The sequence below is a fragment of the Daktulosphaira vitifoliae genome, unplaced genomic scaffold, assembly GCF_025091365.1.
Source record: "Daktulosphaira vitifoliae isolate Bord-2020 unplaced genomic scaffold, ASM2509136v1 Scaffold_3, whole genome shotgun sequence".
Classification (NCBI taxonomy): domain Eukaryota; kingdom Metazoa; phylum Arthropoda; class Insecta; order Hemiptera; family Phylloxeridae; genus Daktulosphaira; species Daktulosphaira vitifoliae.
Window position 1 is genome coordinate 42,402,885 of NW_026099574.1, and position 17,299 is coordinate 42,420,183.

The 17,299-nt window shown below is 42.5% G+C and overlaps 1 protein-coding gene across 1 annotated transcript; it reads right to left on the minus strand.

The window, feature by feature from the left end:
• Window positions 1–11,969: 11,969 nt before the first annotated feature.
• On the minus strand, window positions 11,970–12,905 carry LOC126902174 (uncharacterized). Its single transcript, XM_050679201.1, has 2 exons — window positions 12,794–12,905; window positions 11,970–12,718 (listed from the first exon to the last, which is right to left on the minus strand). Exons 1-2 carry the CDS (start codon window positions 12,852–12,854, stop codon window positions 11,970–11,972), a joined length of 810 nt encoding a protein of 269 aa, XP_050535158.1. The 5' UTR covers window positions 12,855–12,905.
• Between the last annotated feature and the right edge of the window lie 4,394 nt (window positions 12,906–17,299).

The window sequence follows — 17,299 nt, forward strand, 5'->3', positions numbered from 1 at the left end:
TATATTAGTATTTTTTGTTTTGGTGAATCGCCTCCAACTGTTACTAGAATTGTGCGGTCCTGTGTATAGTATTACCTACGGCCATTTATATAGGCATTCATTATATATATATACAAACGTTGTCCGTTGAAACATAACTTGTGCGATCGTGCCATACTGGATTACGCATTAACTGGCTCCCCGAAGAGGAATCTCAACCGGACGAGGAAAGTTAAGGTAAGAGGCTTTGAGCCGATTCAGTTTTATTTCTAATTATATTAGATTTTAGTTTTAACTTGAAACGGTGAAGTCTCCCTTACAAATTTTTTAGTTCATATAGTTATTTGAACGGAATTCACTGGTGACAGCAGTGAATTTTTACCTGGGTTATTCACAGTTACGTGTTAGCGGGATTATATTTAGCCTGGGCTCTGGGAAAATTTTCTGGGATAAAAATAAAGTTAGAGCAGTTTATCTAATAGAATCCGCCGTAAGTATTGTCGTATAAAAACTGTTGGTTACAGTTTATTATAAAAACCTTATTGATATCGACAAGAAGTGAATTTCCGGCCGATAGTTACAGTCTTTTGGTAGATAAAAATCGTATATTTTCGTCTGACCTTGTCAAAGCGGCCGATTCCCAGGTAAACGTTATTATTGTTGTTCACTCGCTGCCATATCATATACGCGCGGCTCCAGACCATCTTATCGCGGTCATTATTACAACAATAGCAATAATAATAACACTTGTTTTCTACAGCAGTAGTAAATTTGACCGTACACGGAGATATTGTTTATCTCCGCTATTATTATAACATACAATTGATTATTTAGTTTTGTAAATAAACATAAATATGTCGGGGAAATCATTAGCACAAATGAATTGCGCTGAATTACGTCGCGAATGCGCTTTTAGACAGCTACCATGCTACGCGACGAAACCCAACATGTTAGTTATGCTAGAAGAAAACATACGTAGCGAAGGGAGGAATCCAGCTATTGAAATTTTACCACCCCGTACGCCGCTCGATAGCGAAAATCCGGTCCGCGAACCCGAAGTGGGGGTTTTAGACAACTCTACGGACCGTGCCCACGAACTCGACGCGAACTATCAGCGGCCTGGCGTAGCATCTTTACCGGAGGAACATCCGGTGAACCTCGCGCTACACACATCAGACGACGAATCTGATGTCGAACGACCGGGGGAAATTACGCGCGCATCGGTCAACTAGGCGCGCCGTACGTCGAGGACGTATACGTTGCCCGCTCGATAGCGCACGCGGCAGAACAAGTCGGGGCGATCCGACAGAATATTCGCGACATTTCGAATAACGCGTGGATCGAGGCACGGATGACTGAACTAGAAAGGTCGCTCTCGCGTATGTCAACGGAACAGCGACAGATTTCAAATATGCTGGAGCGAATCAGTCAAAATATGCTGCCGTCACCACACGTTGATGCACAACTGAATATTCGTCAAGTTAACGTCGAACGAAACGATAGTCGACGATCGGACGCGCATCGCGTTATATTCGGTCCATCGGGAGCGACGGACCCGACGCGACACGACGCAACATTACACGAGCGCCTCGCGGACATCGAAGCGCAGGAAGCCCGCAACATGAGACTATCGTACGGACAAGCGTCGCGCGCGTCGCTACCACGGATGTGTAGCACGGGTTGGCAAGACGAACATATTCCGCGCACTCATACATATGAGAACGAGCCGACAGATTTTTCGTTTATGCGCCAACCAAGGGAGGGCCAATTCAACACAACCGACGGTCGGCGGTCCTTCAATGTTTTGTCGCCCTCACGCAGCTCGCGGTCTGTACTGGTACCTTACCACGACATACGCACCGTACGCGCCTGTTTACCAGAATATTACGGGAGAAACGAAGAGGACCCACGGGAGTTTCTAGACAGAGCGGAGGATCTACTCTGTCAGGGCGGTATGCACCCAACCGCGTGGGTGAACATCGTCGTCCCGTTTTTGAACGACAGGGCAGGTGATTGGTGGCGAGCTATTAAATTAAACAATATGCCTTGGGCGGAATTTAGGTCCGAATTACTCGAGGAGTTCGACAATATCGATATCCGGACGGCGCTCGAGACGGACTTAAAAACGACGCGACAGGGCCCCCGACAAACGTTAGCCGAATTTATTATTCATAAACAACGTTTGGCCGCGCGAGTACGTTGTGGGTTACCAGAACAACGACTTGTGTGACAGTTAACGGGGCTTTTACGGGACGATTACCGCGCTATGATACGGTTAATGCACCCAGCGTCTTTCGCCGATCTACGTGAGATAGCGCACGACGTAGACAAAACCGCGGCTCCTCGGTACGCTCCGCCAGCGTCCCGACAGCCAGCCGATCTGCATCTGCGGCATACCGCACAACCAGCGGCCCGACAGCGAGCGGGTTATGCATACGCGGACGCACCGCCTACCCCGTGCCGATATTGCGGCGAGCGACACTGGCGCCGCCAGTGCCCAAACAGACCGTCGGTATCGGGAGACGGCAATCGGCTAGGAGAGAATTAGTCCGCCCCTCCAGCCTACAACAGATTCAAATAGGGCGCAGCGTTTTAGACGACGTTTCGTTTAAAACGCGCCTTGCCGCTTCGCAATTGTTATCCGGTAACATATCACACATCACGACCGTCGCGCAGAACACCGAATCTAACGGCCCTTACGAGTTACATACCACCAACGATCTTGGCACTTTTTCGGCACCGCACCCCTCTTATCGGAATGGAGGGGACGCCGCGGTAAATTCGGATGTAATCAGGGTATCGGAGTTCGAACACGCTGCCGACACGAACGAACAAAGCGCGAGTCAGGTGTTCGAAATTTTTTCGGGCACAGTGGGGGAGGGGGTGTCAGTCGATCCGGCTAGTCCACTAATGGCAGTTAACACTGTCGGTGGGCAAACCGACGTCGCGGTTAAGAACCAGCTGCCCCCCGTTCGAACCGTAAACCACCCGAGTAATGGCCAACGAAAATGTCCGCGTAGAATTACTACTCCAGTAGTCAAGTTAGAATTCGAAACTGGCTTTGTCACAGGCCTACTCGACTCACAGGCGCATAAATCGTATGTAAAACCGGTAATTGCTTATAAATACGGAACTGTTTTTAAAGGACACACTGACGCGGTTAGACTAGCGGACGGACACACCGCCATGACGAACGGTACCACCACGTTTACCGCCAAAATCGTGGATTTAGAAGTGCGCTTTTCAGCGGTTATCTTAGACGACCTATATTGTGACATATTACTTGGCCATGATTTTCTGATTGATCAGAAAGTCGCCTGGGACTACTCAGCAGGAACAATACACTTTTTTTTTTTTTTTTTTTTTCCGACCGGCGCAACTGTGGACCGCCCTGGAACTACCGTGAGGTATTACTTCAGGGCGGCCCACGCCGTCTCTAAAACTCACACCACCACGTTGTGAATCAGCCCGAAATTAATCAAGAGCTGATTCACAACGTGGTGTGGCCTCCTCCGTTAAAAGCGAAGGGGCAAAAATAACTCACAAAAACATAAAACATATAAACACTAGTACCTAAGGCGCCGGCCTAAACCAGCGCCTTAGGTCCTCCTGTACCGGGCGGCGCGGCTGCCTCTGTCTCAGGCGTTCAGCTTCCTCCTTCTTTTTCAAGATGGATTCGGCGAACACCTGGACGAGCCTCCACGCCTCCCGGCTCCTCAACATCAGGTCCACCATGGACCCGACTCGGAACGTGGACCCTAGTCGAGACTCCAAAGAGTCCCGTTCCTGGGCCCACGCCTCGCACCGGAAGAGGGTGTGCAAAGCGCTATCAGCCTCTCCCGGGCGATCCGAACAGTGGTCGCACGTCGGCGCGGCTGCTTTACGAATACGGTGTAAGTACTCGTTAAAGCAGCCGTGGCCGGACATCACTTGGGTGAGACGATAAGTCATCTCACCGTGAGTCCGGTCCACCCACCTGTCCAGCCGATCGGGTCCTATGAGGGACCTGGTCCACTCGCCTCTCGTTTCCTCCGAGAGGCGAGTCCGCCACCGGAACATGGTCATCCGCCTGAGCGCTAGCCGGTCCTCGGGTTCGAGGGACCGGTTTCGCTCTCGGCGGAGCTCATGCCCGGCGGCGCGTTCCTCGGCGAGCAGGTCGGCGGGCGGCAGTGACGACAGGATACCCGCCGCCACTCCGGACACCGTTCGGTACGCCGAAACAGTCCGGATCGCCGCCCGCCTCTGCACCCTGAGCAGGGCTTCACGGTTTTTGGACGAATACTCAAGAGTATCCGCCCAAACCGGGGACCCGTACAGGAGAACCGAGTGTACGACGCTGACTAAAAGTCTACGCCGCATCTCTCTCGGCCCTCCCAGATTGGGCATGAGTCCCGCCAAGCAATTCATGACTTTCTGGGCCCGCTGGGCCGCACGAGTAATGTGCGGCCCGAACTTTAGACGTTTGTCTATGACAAGGCCCAGATAAGTCATGGAGTCCTTAAGCGGGATCTCCACCCCCAGCACGGCGAGCCGTGGAGGAGTGAACTTGTACCTGCCCGTGAACAAGACCGCTTCGGTCTTGTCCAGGGCGAGGCTAAGTCCACTCCCCTCCTGCTGGATCCAGGCGGTGACTGCGCTGAGCGCGCAGTTTGCCCGGGATCCAGCCTCCTCGGCCGAGGCGCCTTCCGCCACCACCAGCGTGTCGTCCGCGTAGCAGTCGACGCGCACGCCCGGCGGTAGCGGAACGCGGAACACCGTGTCGTACGCGATGTTCCACAGCAGAGGCCCGAGAACCGACCCTTGCGGGACGCCTCCCGTAACAGGTAGGATTCTCGGGCCCGCGGCGCTCTCGTAAGAGATGACCCGATCGCTAAAGTACGACCGGATCATCCGCCCGAGGTAAGGAGGCACCCGAAACGCGTCCAGCGCTCCGAGGATGTGTGACCATCGCACGGAGTTGAACGCGTTTCGGATGTCCAAGCTCACCGCCACCCCGAAACCATGCTCAGTTTTGGCCTTGAGGGCCAAGTCCCTGAAGAGGGAGGCCGCGTCATCCGTCGACCTCCCCCTCCGGAAGCCGAACTGGCCCTCGGCCAGTCCGGCGACGTCGGCCAGGTGGGCTTCGATCCGGGTGACGAGCAGCCGCTCAAGGATCTTCCCCAAGTCGTCCAACATGCAAAGCGGTCGGTACGACGAGGGGAGACCCTCGGGCTTGTCACCCTTTCTCAGAAGTACCAGCCTGGCCTTCTTCCATTTCGTAAGGAATTCACCCTCCGAGAGGCAGAGGTTCGCGACGGCGCGTATCCAATCAAGGGCGAGGTCGTGGACCAACCCCCACACCCGGTTTGGAATCCCGTTTGGAACACAGCTCCCGGCCCCGCACACGCGCCACCGCGTCAGCTACTTCTTGGCTGATGAATTCCACCACCGACACGTCGTCCCCAAACGCCGGGGGAGGCAGGGGCAGATGTGTCGGAAAGAGCGTGTCTACCGCCCTTTCCAGCACTTTCGCCTCCAGCTGACCCGAAGCCGGTGGACCGGGGAGCTTCCGCATTACGACACGATAGGGTTTCCCCCACGGGTCGTGGTCCACCGACTTACGAGTTCGGCCCAGCATTTCGCTTTGGCTCGCCTGATGGCGAGCTTCAGCTCCTTGCGGACCGACCTCAGCGCCTCCCTCAGGTCCGGGGATTCCAGGTCCCGCGGCCAACGGTTGGAGCGCGTCATAGTCCTCCTGACTCTGACGCACTCCTCACGCCTGGCCGCCACCTCGGCGTTCCACCAGTGGACTGGCGGTCCGCGAGTCGACGGCGGTCGTTTGGCCGGAAGGGCGAAGTCGCAGGCTGCGACCACCCTCCGGTCCAACTCTTCCGCCGCTTCGCTCGCGGAGACGCGCCGGTCCGGTACCGCGGGCGCCGACCATTGAGCGAGCAATAAGCCCGTCTCAAAAGCGTCGACGTCCGTGGTAGGTCCGACTCGCCAGCCCACTCGCCCGCCGCGTGACGGCATGCGGGGCACGGCTCGAGGGGGACGGCCGCCATCACCGCACTCGTACACGATGTACCGGTGGTCGCTGAGGTTTTCCCTGTACGGGAGAACCGACCAGCCGGTCACGTGCGGGTGCAGTGACGGGGACACCAGCGTGACGTCCACCACCGAGCTCGAGGAGTGACCCTCGAACGTCGGGGTGGATCCCCTGTTGGCCGACACCAGCCCGAGGGCTGACATCAGGTCCAACAGCTCTTCGCCACGCTGATTCGTGTCCGCCGACCCCCAGACCGGGGAGTGAGCGTTAAAATCCCCGGCCACGAGCTCCCCTCTGCCGTCGCGCGGCCGCCCGAGCCTCCTGGCCCGTAGGCAGGAGGACACGGACCCGAGGAGTCCGGCGATCGGCAAGCTGGGCGGCGCGTAGCAGCTCAAGACGTCCATGCCGTCTATCCTTGCCACTACGTAACCGTCGCCCGACTCGATGTCCGCGACCGTCAGGCCGCGGTCCATCACGCCGATCGCCGCTCTGCCGGACCGGTCCAAGAACCAGCCGGCAGAGTCCCGGACCGATCCGGCGTGCGGGTCCGAGACGATGCACACGTCGGTGCCCATCTCGTACGCCGCCCGCCGGACCAGGTCCTGAGCGGCCCGACAGTGGTTGAGATTCACTTGGAGGAATCTCATCCACTAGCGGGCTGCGCTCCGGGAGACCCCTCGGCCTTTCCCCCTTTCTTCTTCACAGGGGGAGCCTTCTTTCCAGGCCCCCCCTTTGTCTTCGCGGCCTTTGAGGCCGGCCCCGCACCCGGACAGTCCTTGGCCTGGTGCCCCTCCTTTTTACAGGAGAAGCACCCCTTGGACCTGTCCGGTCCCTTGCAGGTCTGAGCCACGTGCCCGTGCTCCAGACACCTGTAGCACCTCGGACCCTTGTCGCCAAGGATCCTCAGCCTACAGGTGACCCAGCCCACGCGGATACGGGCGAGACCTGCAAGGCGAGGGGCCAGCCTTGCCGGCACCTCCACCCGGGCGTAACGCCCTTTGCCGCCGGAGTTCTCTCGGACCACAACGGGCCCGATTTCCGGCGGCACCTTGTCCTCTGGACGGCGGAGGGCGTCCAGAAGTGCACTCTGCACGTCGCCCTCCTCCGTCCATTCCTCCACGTCCAGGAGCATGACGGGCACTGTCATCACCGGACGGTGGACCCGCACGTCATGCTCCTTCAGGGCACCCTTCAAGCTGTCAGCTAGGCTGTCAGCCTGGGCGCCCGATCCCCGGACCTCCAAAAGGACGGCTCCCGTTCGGGTCCGCCTGGTGCCCGCCAATTGAACCCCAAGGGCATTGAGGTCAACAGCAGCCATCGCGGTCCTTATGATCGCGGCGTACTGTTGTCCCTCCTTGAGGGGTCCAATCACTACCGCCTCCGTCCTCGGAACTTTAGCCCTAAGCTGAGCGGCAGTCGGGCCTCGGGACAGTGGCGGCGGCTTGGGCTTGGGCCCACCATTAACCTCCTCTTTGGGAGCCGTCGTTGCCATGCGCTCCAATTTCTTGGTCCCCCTCCGCTTCACTACCTCAGTCCACAAGGTAGGAACAATACACTTAGGCAATAGGAAACGTACGACCGTTTGTTGGAAATCGGGCGCACGACACACAATCCGCAAACCAGATCTGACGCAGTTAGATATAACCGGCGACCCACGAACGCGCGCGTTATTAACACAGACGATATGTAATTACGCAGCGGTCTTTAACGACACGGTGGGTCGCACAAAATTAATCGAGCACGATATTCTATTGAAAGACCCGACTCCTATCGCACTAAAACCGTACCCCTACCCTCTGCACAAGCAGGAGGTTATTGACGATATGGTAAACGACATGGAGGCGCAGGGGCTAATAGAAAAGAGTGTATCGCCGTGGTCAACACCGATAGTACTGGCCAAGAAGAAGGACGGGACTTTTCGTTTATGTATAGATTATCAACGACTAAACGAAGTAACGTTTTGGACGCGTACCCCATGCCTAATCTAAACGACATGGTTAGGAACATGAGAGGGGCAAAAATGTACACGACTCTCGACTTAAAGTCGGGTTATTGGCAATGCTCTTTAAATCAAAAAGCCCGTAAGTTTACGGCATTTAGAACAAGAAGGGGCTTGTTTCAATTTCGCGTATTACCGTTTGGACTCAAAANATTTGGACTCAAAAATTTGCCTATGACTTTCGTAAGACTTATGAATGAAGTACTTAGAGGATATCTAGATGATTTTTTCCAAGTTTACTTGGACGACATAATTATTTATTCAAGTAGTTTAGAAAATCATTTAGAATAAGGTGTAAAATAGGGTATTCCGAAATTTCCTTTTTGGGCCATATTGTACACGGCGAGGGCATAGACAAACAGCCCGAAAAACTCGAGTCCATCCGCGTCCTATCGGTCCCACGGAATATCAGGGACCTACGTAGATGTCTCGGCATATTTAATTGGTATTGTCAATTCGTCGACAACTACGCCGAANTGTCGACAACTACGCCGAAATAATAGCGCCGCTGACAAAGATAAAGTATCGTCCCGTTCCGACGCCCTACGCCCGGGACAGAGCGGCCGACGTGGCGAGAACGTCCTCCGGGACGGGCTTGGCCACTCGGCTGCCACCAGCGCATCAAGGCTACAGAAAGCTTACTCCCTCCGACGTACCATTAAAAGCATTAACCGTGCTTTCAAGGAGCGGAAGGACCGCGAAAGGGAATCGGCAGTCCGTCCACCATCCGAACCGGCACCGCCTACCCCAGCACCGAGGACCCGTCCGACGCCGCTGTCGGCCATCGTTCGGACGGCCGGCGCCACACGGCCAACACCAGTCATGCCAACGCTAGGGGAAACAACATCGGGGCCAAGCCCCATGGACGTGGACGATCTGGGTCGTGCCGTGGAGGCGTTCCTGACGGGCCCATCCGCTACTGATTCTCCTCATCCTCCTTCAGACTCCCCTCCTGAAACCCCTCGTCCCGAGTAATCGGTCGAGGAGTTTCCTTCCTATACTTCCTCGGTCCTTATGTCATCCGTAGGTTACGGATGACCGGACCGAATAGTCCTTTCCCTCTTGCCAGCGAGACTGAAGGTTTCAGTCTAATACGGTAAGTCTTGAACGCAATATCAATGACCACACACACAGGAACATGGCGGTAAGTCAACAATTGTTTATTACTTATAACTACTGTGTATGCTACGACAATTTGTTTACAAATATCGGCCGGGTCAAGAAATAGACTGACGGCTTGGTGGGGGGGGAGTTGACACGGCACCGCCTTTTGCTCTAGGCTGGTGCTCGGCCGTGTCTCTCTCGATATCAGCCGTCCAGCTATTAATATGACAATCGGTTGTCTCCCCGCCCTTGACACTGATAAGGCCGCCGCCGAATATAGATTACAGATATTGCATTCTGTTCTGTTTCCGACGTAGACCTTAACTGGTTACCCGTTGTTTTTTGCCGTGTTTTTTGAGCTGTGCGTGGTTTCCTGGTGGATTAAGATTTGGTTTTTTTTTTTTTGTTGATCGATGTAAGAAAACTATATCACGAAATATGTATATATATATATATATACATCTTGTGCGGTCATAGTGGTAGCGAACGTGATTACTATATATATACATACTTATATTTATATATTTATAAATTTCTGTGCGGTCGTAGCAGCGGATTACGCATTAACGATAGTGTATCTATACTCCGTACTATCAACTATAGTGTGACATACATATCTACTTATCCATAATTATATATATATATAATTATACATTGTGCGTACCATATTGGATTACGCGTTAGTTGTTTATATTGATCCATACATCTTTCAAAAGTTAAGTTGAAAAAGTTCTATTTTCTGCATGCATTTTTTAGATTTGAACCCCCCTCGTATATAGGGAAATGATCCGATTTAAAAAAACAGTATGTGGAATGAAAGATATATATAAAATCTACTCCTCATGAAAAAATTGTACTGATCCATACATTTTTCAAAAAGTTATAGCATAATAAAGTTAAAAATGTAAAATACAAAATCGAAAATTTTCACACAAAAATAGCATTTGGTAGCCATTTTTACCGTGAAGATAAAATAAAGTCCGAAATTTTTTTTTTACCATTATAAAGTATATTACATTAGCTTTAATTTAATATATATATATAAAAGTGTCAGACTTTCCGGAATATTTTCAAAAGTCAAGTTGAAAAAATTAATTTTTTTAGAAAAAGTTGTCATTTTAAATCCCCCCTGTGGGCAGGTAAAGGGTCAAATTTACATAAAAAATATACCAAATGAAAGGTAATAATATCATGCATCTACTTAAAAAAAATTATATTGATTTAGTTATTTTTAAAAAAGTTATGGCAATTTTAAGTAAAAAAAATTGAAAAAATTTCGAAAATAAGCGTTTTTTAAATTTGTAATTTTTTTGAAGGTTACCCCCATTTACGGGGAACGAGGGAATTTTTTTCAATTTTTGAGGATAAAATCTTTGGCTAGATACGATTTGTGATCTTTTGACGTATCATTGAAAGAAATCGGTTGGGTGAGAGCTGAGAAAAAGTGGTAACAGACACAAAAAAAAAATAAATAAACACATTTTAGAAAACCAATACCTTATCAGCTTCGCATCGAAGCTAAAATATTGAAGAATTNTAAATAAACACATCTTAGAAAACCAATACCTTATCAGCTTCGCATCGAAGCTAAAATATTGAAGAATTGTCGAATATTAACGTTTTTTAAATTTGTATTTTTTTGGGGGGATCCCTCCAATTATGGGGAATAAGGGAAATTTATTTATTTATTTTATTTTTTATTTTTATTTTGTTATTCATTTTTCTCAGCTCTTATTTGACCAATTTTTTTCAACGATTCGTCAAATTATTACAATTTGTATCTATTTGAACATATTACGCTCCAAAATTTAAAAAAAATTCCACTAAATTAATTAAAAAGTTGCATAGCCCACATTATTCATATATATAATTAAAATGATTTATTTCTTATGTTCTCAAAGTATTAATTGACAAATTAATTTTTATATTATATAGGTTTTACCTACAAAGTTAAATAATTTTACTTTGTTTTTTATAAAATTTATAATTCTAATTGTATGATATACAACCCTTTTATAGTCATATGAGGTCAGGAACTTATATAATTACTATTAATAGTAAATTTATGAGAAAAGCTCAACATTTCGTTAATATCACCATTTTGTAGTACTTATATTAAAATAAATAATTTTAATAAAAATCATATTAATGATTTTTATAAAACTCATAGTGTTTAAATATATGTGTTGTTTATGTTGATCCTTAATTAGTAATAATCTCAAATATTAGAGGTTATATATAGTTCACGTTATATAATTAATTATTCTTTGTGCCATCAAATATTGTACATTACATTGCTAAAATTAATGCTAGATTTTTCATCAAATAAATTATAAGTATTTAATGTTTCTAAGTAATCAATGAATGATCGAATAACATTAAAATTGACGCTCTTAAATATGTAATTAAGATATCTTCCAAAGTCTAGGTTAGTATTATCTACTGATTTAATCGAGTATTTAAAATAGCTATTGTCCGTGATTTATTCACTGTCGGTTGTTTCATCAATAGATTTATNGTCCGTGATTTCTTCACTGTCGGTTGTTTCATCAATAGATTTATTAAGCAAATTATAATGTATGTAAAAATGAACTTCATTGGATGTGTGTAAAACTTCTTCTGTAGTCCAATTTTCAACTATCGTACAACCTAACCCTTCACAAAGCATTGATATTATACTGCTAATATAATTTATCAATATGTCTGTATACTCTTGTTGATAAGTTGGTAACTTAATGAGATCAATAGTTCCATCGTTTTTCAAAGGATAATTAATAATGTGCGAGGAAATACTGTCTATTATATTTTTAATTACATAGTCTTTTTCTAATGCTAGATACTTAGAAAATCGTTTAAGTGACATTAACCATTGTNATTTTCTAATGCTAGATACTTGGCAAATCGTTTAAGTGACATTAACCATTGTATCGTTAGATTTTTATTCAATGATACTTCTTGATGTTTAATGTATAAAAATTGTTTCCATGTCAATCTTAACATGATTACTTTGAATAAATTGAAAGAAGTTGAATAGAACAACAAGAAAGAACGAAGATTTGTATTATGCCAATCAAGTTTATGAATATTAGTAAAATCATCTTTCAACTTTTTAGTAATATCTCCCCATTGTATTCGTAAGTTGTAACTATTAATTAACTTTAATACAACAGTGTCGTATTGTGCAAATTTTTTTAAGGATAAATAATATCTTCTAAAATATCTGAAATATTCATATCTCAACGTTCCATTACTATTATTTTCGTCAAGTAATTTTTCAATATCACGTATTTGTGTCTTATGAAATTTAGAAAGGTAATTATAGTTTGACTTTTGATTATCGTCAAAGTCCATGTTATCCATGCAAAATCGACTTCTTGTATCACAATCTTTCGACTCCGAATGTAATTTTTCGTAAACATATTCGTGACATTTCAACATTTCAGCAAATTTTAAAGAGTTCTCTTTTGTAATTTTACCATTAATGAAATAATCTCTATATGCTCCAATTGTAGATGTGTACATGTTCAATAACCACAATGATCCAACTTTAACATCTTTGTTGAAGTATAATGTAGCTATTTGTTTTTTTACGAATTGGGTGCCATTAGAGACTATAGAAATTGCGTAAGAGTAATCACAAAGCTCGTGATCAAAAAGTAATTTAGTTAATTTCAAATGATTCATACCAGCAAATAAATAAGTGCATTTTAATAATACAATGTCGTCTTTTTTGTAGTTTCTTGTCATAATTCTTTTATCATTCTTATAACCAGTATCTAATAAAGCAAAATTACCAAAATCGATAAACAAATTTAAAAAAAAGATCTGTAAAATTACTTTTTCTCTAGAAAATTTAGACCACATTTTAATAATTAATAATGTTCTAGATTAACTGAGTTATATTTATAGTTGTTTTTGAATTATTATAAAAACTAATGTTCGTGCACTGAAATATATTTAATATAATTTTAGTAATAATTGTAAATTATAAAATGTTTACGTCATTTAGTAAACCTTAATGTTGCGAAAATCTGTATTTGCTATTCTAAATGGTTTTATTCTAAATACTAATAATTATAAATAATAAAATATATATACAGTGTGCTTTATTGTGATTTCTGACTACCTTATATTTCGTTAAATAATAACTTTTTCATAACTATTTACAAAATTGAATTAGATTTATTTTCATGAATTATAGTAAATATCAAATATATTAAACAAAATAAAATGTTTTAAAGGCTAGTTTTTAGGGGTAACTTTAGAAGGTTAAATGGGAAAATATTATATATATTTTTACGATTAAATTGAGAATGGTCTAATTATCATTTTGATTAGTCGACAATGAGTTTTATAAAATTAATTTATGAAATATTAGCATTTGAATATTTAGAAGTAGTGAGAAACAGAATTTTACGTTGCGCATCTATTTGCTTCAGCTAAAATTTGCATTCATTCACAAAGTATTAACTCTTAAGAGTCCCACATCTTTTACAATAGTATTTTTATTTTAGCTATAATCTTATACAATGATTGAAATATTCTAATATAAATCACTTTAGCTTTAATACAATGCTGAGAAGGTATTAATTTTACTATGATGTATTTTTTGTTTTTGTGTGTCTTTTATTCACTTATTCTCACCTCTAATTGGACCGATTTTGTTTGACAATATGATAAAAATATATATTTTTTCTTAAATCTGCCATATATTTGAAAGAATGCGATGAATATGAACAAATTTTTTTTTATAGATATCAGGTATTTTTCTATTATTTTATAACTTGTTTTGAAATTTGGCCCTTTACTTGTAATAGGATGGGATTCAAAATGGCAACTATAAGACACGTATAAAAAGTAAAACTAATTTAACATAAATTTTGAAAATGTCCCGGAAATACTGACACTTTTATATATATTTCTTAAAATAAAACTTATTAAAGAAAAAATTACAATTTTTGTGTAAAAATCGGAAAATTAATAATTTTTGTACAAACACTTATTTGAAAGTGCTTTTAAAGAACAAATATAAATTGCATTGTCGTATTAAGAAAGGGGTATTAGGAGACCAACGGTTATTAATTTTTTATTCAAAAATATTTATTTTGACTTTAAAATTATACAACATTAATATTTATTTTTAAAAAGAAATTTTTTTAAATTTTGTATGCTTCCAAATTTATGAAAAAAAGATAGGGTCTACAATTTCCTCCACCAAAATTTAATATGAAATTGTTTTTATTCACAATTTTTTTAGTTTTGATGAGAAATTTGATAAGGTAATAATATTACTATGACGTGTTTTTTTTTTATTACATTTTATATTTAATCGCTATAATAAATATTTATTTATATATTACATTTAAAAACCATAAAACTACAGGCTATATTTTGAAAATTTTAACTACTTTGAATTGCCTATTTTACGATTCTGGAATAGTATTGTACAATTTACGGAATTAAGGTCAAAAATTACCTTTAATTATTTACACGAAAATGTTTAATTTGATTTCAAAAACATTTTTAAATAAAAAAAACGGTAGCCCAGTGGGGTCGAGACACAGTGTAGACAAGGCATAGATGGGACAAGTATAGATGATATTTGACAGTGATTAAAATCACTATCATAAGAAACACTTCGATGCAAATCTGTAGATAGTGTTTCATTTAGAGAAATTGGTGGATTATTCCAAAAGTAACATCAACTCTTTTTTCTTTGATTATTAAAGAATTAGATAAATAGTTTTATAAAGAATAATAGGACCCGTTTCCTTTCTTACTGAACATTCTATATATGATTATTATGATTAGATAGTTAACCACTAGACTTCTTCTAATATAATAATAATTAAAGAATTTTTGTTTTGGATTATTTAAATAGTACTTAATTCTAGAATTTTAAAAGGTTAAATAATTTTAATTTCTATTATAAAAATACAAACTTTATTTTTTTTTATGGCAATATATATATTTAACTAGCCTATAAATAAGTAGATAATCTTATTAAGGAAGTGACTAGTCGATAACACTTTTGAATCACACAAAAAAACATTTTATAGTTATGGTTAATATAGTGATAACTTAATTATACAGAGTGTTCAGTAAGTCAGGAAACGGGTTTCTATTGTTCTCATTGTTTGTAACAATGAGAACAATAGAAACCCGTTTCCTGACTTACTGAACACTCTGTATAATTAAGTTATCACTATATTAACCATAACTATAAAATGTTTTTTTGTGTNTTGGAAGAACTATTTTATACAGTTCGTCCAACTATAATATCAGTAAAATTTTTAAAATTGAAAGTAAATTTAGTTTATAGTTGTTACAACTATATAATTTAGTGTTCACTATAAAGACCATATTTTGAGTTGGCCAACTACATGGTTTATTTCACGCAGTAGGTCAAAGTTATGAATATTTTTATACTCGGATTAGAAGAGTAGCGCAGCAAAGAAACGTATAATGATAAAATAACATTGGATTACTGATAACTTTAGAAATATTATTCAAAAGTTGTATCCGATCAGTTATTTTATGATTAGATAGATCACTAGCTAGTTAATTATTTATTTCGCTATTTGAAAAAAATTAATTTGACACCATTATAAAGTATTTACATAAAAATAATTTATGATTAATGATTTGATAAATAAGCCAAACCTATAAGAAACCAATTTGTTGCAATTAATTGTTCATAATATTACATTCTTCTACTTCCTTGCCTTAATCCCAAATAGTTGGGATTAAAGCGGATAAAAAGTTTAGGATGAGGGATACCTTATTTCCTAAACTTCCCCTTGACAGATTCTCCCACATACACTACGCTAACATCAGTGGTCCTCATATCGCATTCAATTATATCCCTCCATCTCTTCTACCTCTTCTTTCTTTAACATTTATTTCAATAACTTTTCTTACAGCTTCCGATTCTTTCTCCTCATAACATGACCAAACCTAATCTAAGTCTATTTTCCCTTATATTATCCACGATTGACGCTACACCTATACTCCCTCTTATATGCTCATTTCTTATCTTTTCTACTCTAGTCATTCCACTCATCCATCTAAGCATTCTCATCTTTGCTACACTCATTCTCTGCTCTACTTTCTTATCAACCACACAACACTCTTAACAATACATCATAATTGGTCCACTTAAGTCTTGTAGAATTTACCTTTCAGCCTTATAGGAATATTTTTATCGCATAAGACACCAGACGTTTCTCTCCACTTCAAACACCCGCACTTAATCCTGTGTCTTACATCCTCGTCAATACCACCGCTCTTTTGTACAACTGATCCCAAATACTTAAAACTTTCCACCTCTCCAATCACGTCCTCACCTATTGTCACTGGTCTCCTTATTTCACCTACCTCGTGTTCTCCTTTATCGAACTCGTACTCTATATACTATGTCTTACTCCTACTTATTCTTAAAACCTCCCCCCCGAGCACGCCACTGCTCCTACTAATTCTTAAACTCTTTTCTTTAAAAGCTGATATTCACACCTCTAGCCTTTGATTAATTTTCTCCCTATTTTCTCCTATTTACACTATATCGTCAGCAAACAACATGCACCACGGCACCTCTCCTTGTATTTCTCTAGTAGTTTCATCCATTACTATAGAAAATAAGTAAGGGCTTAAAGCAGAACCTTGGTGTACTCTTACTCTTATCCGAAAACCTTTCTGTTACTCCTCCTACACTTTTTACCCTGGTACAAGTGCACCATACATATCTTCTATTATATTAATGTACCTTTTTGGGACTTCTTTTCTCATTAATGCCCACTTTAAAACCTCACTCGGTACTCTATCATACGTTTTCTCCAAATCTATAAATACCATATACAGCTTTTTCTTCTTTTCCCTAAATTTTTCTATTAGTTGCCTCACTCAAAACACTGGCTCCATTGTTGACTTACCAGGCATAAATCCAAACTGGTTTTTTAAATACTAATGTCTTATTTTTTTTTCTCTTATTTATTATATTTTCCCAAATTTTCATACTATGACTCATAAGCTTTATGCCTCTATAATTTCCACACGCCTGTATGTCTCATTTACTTTTAAATATCGGCACAAAAAAACTATTCCTCCATTCATTTGGAATTTTCCCTTCTAATGAGATTTTATTTAAAAGATTCTTCAACCATCTTATGTCAACACTGCCTAATATTTTCTATATT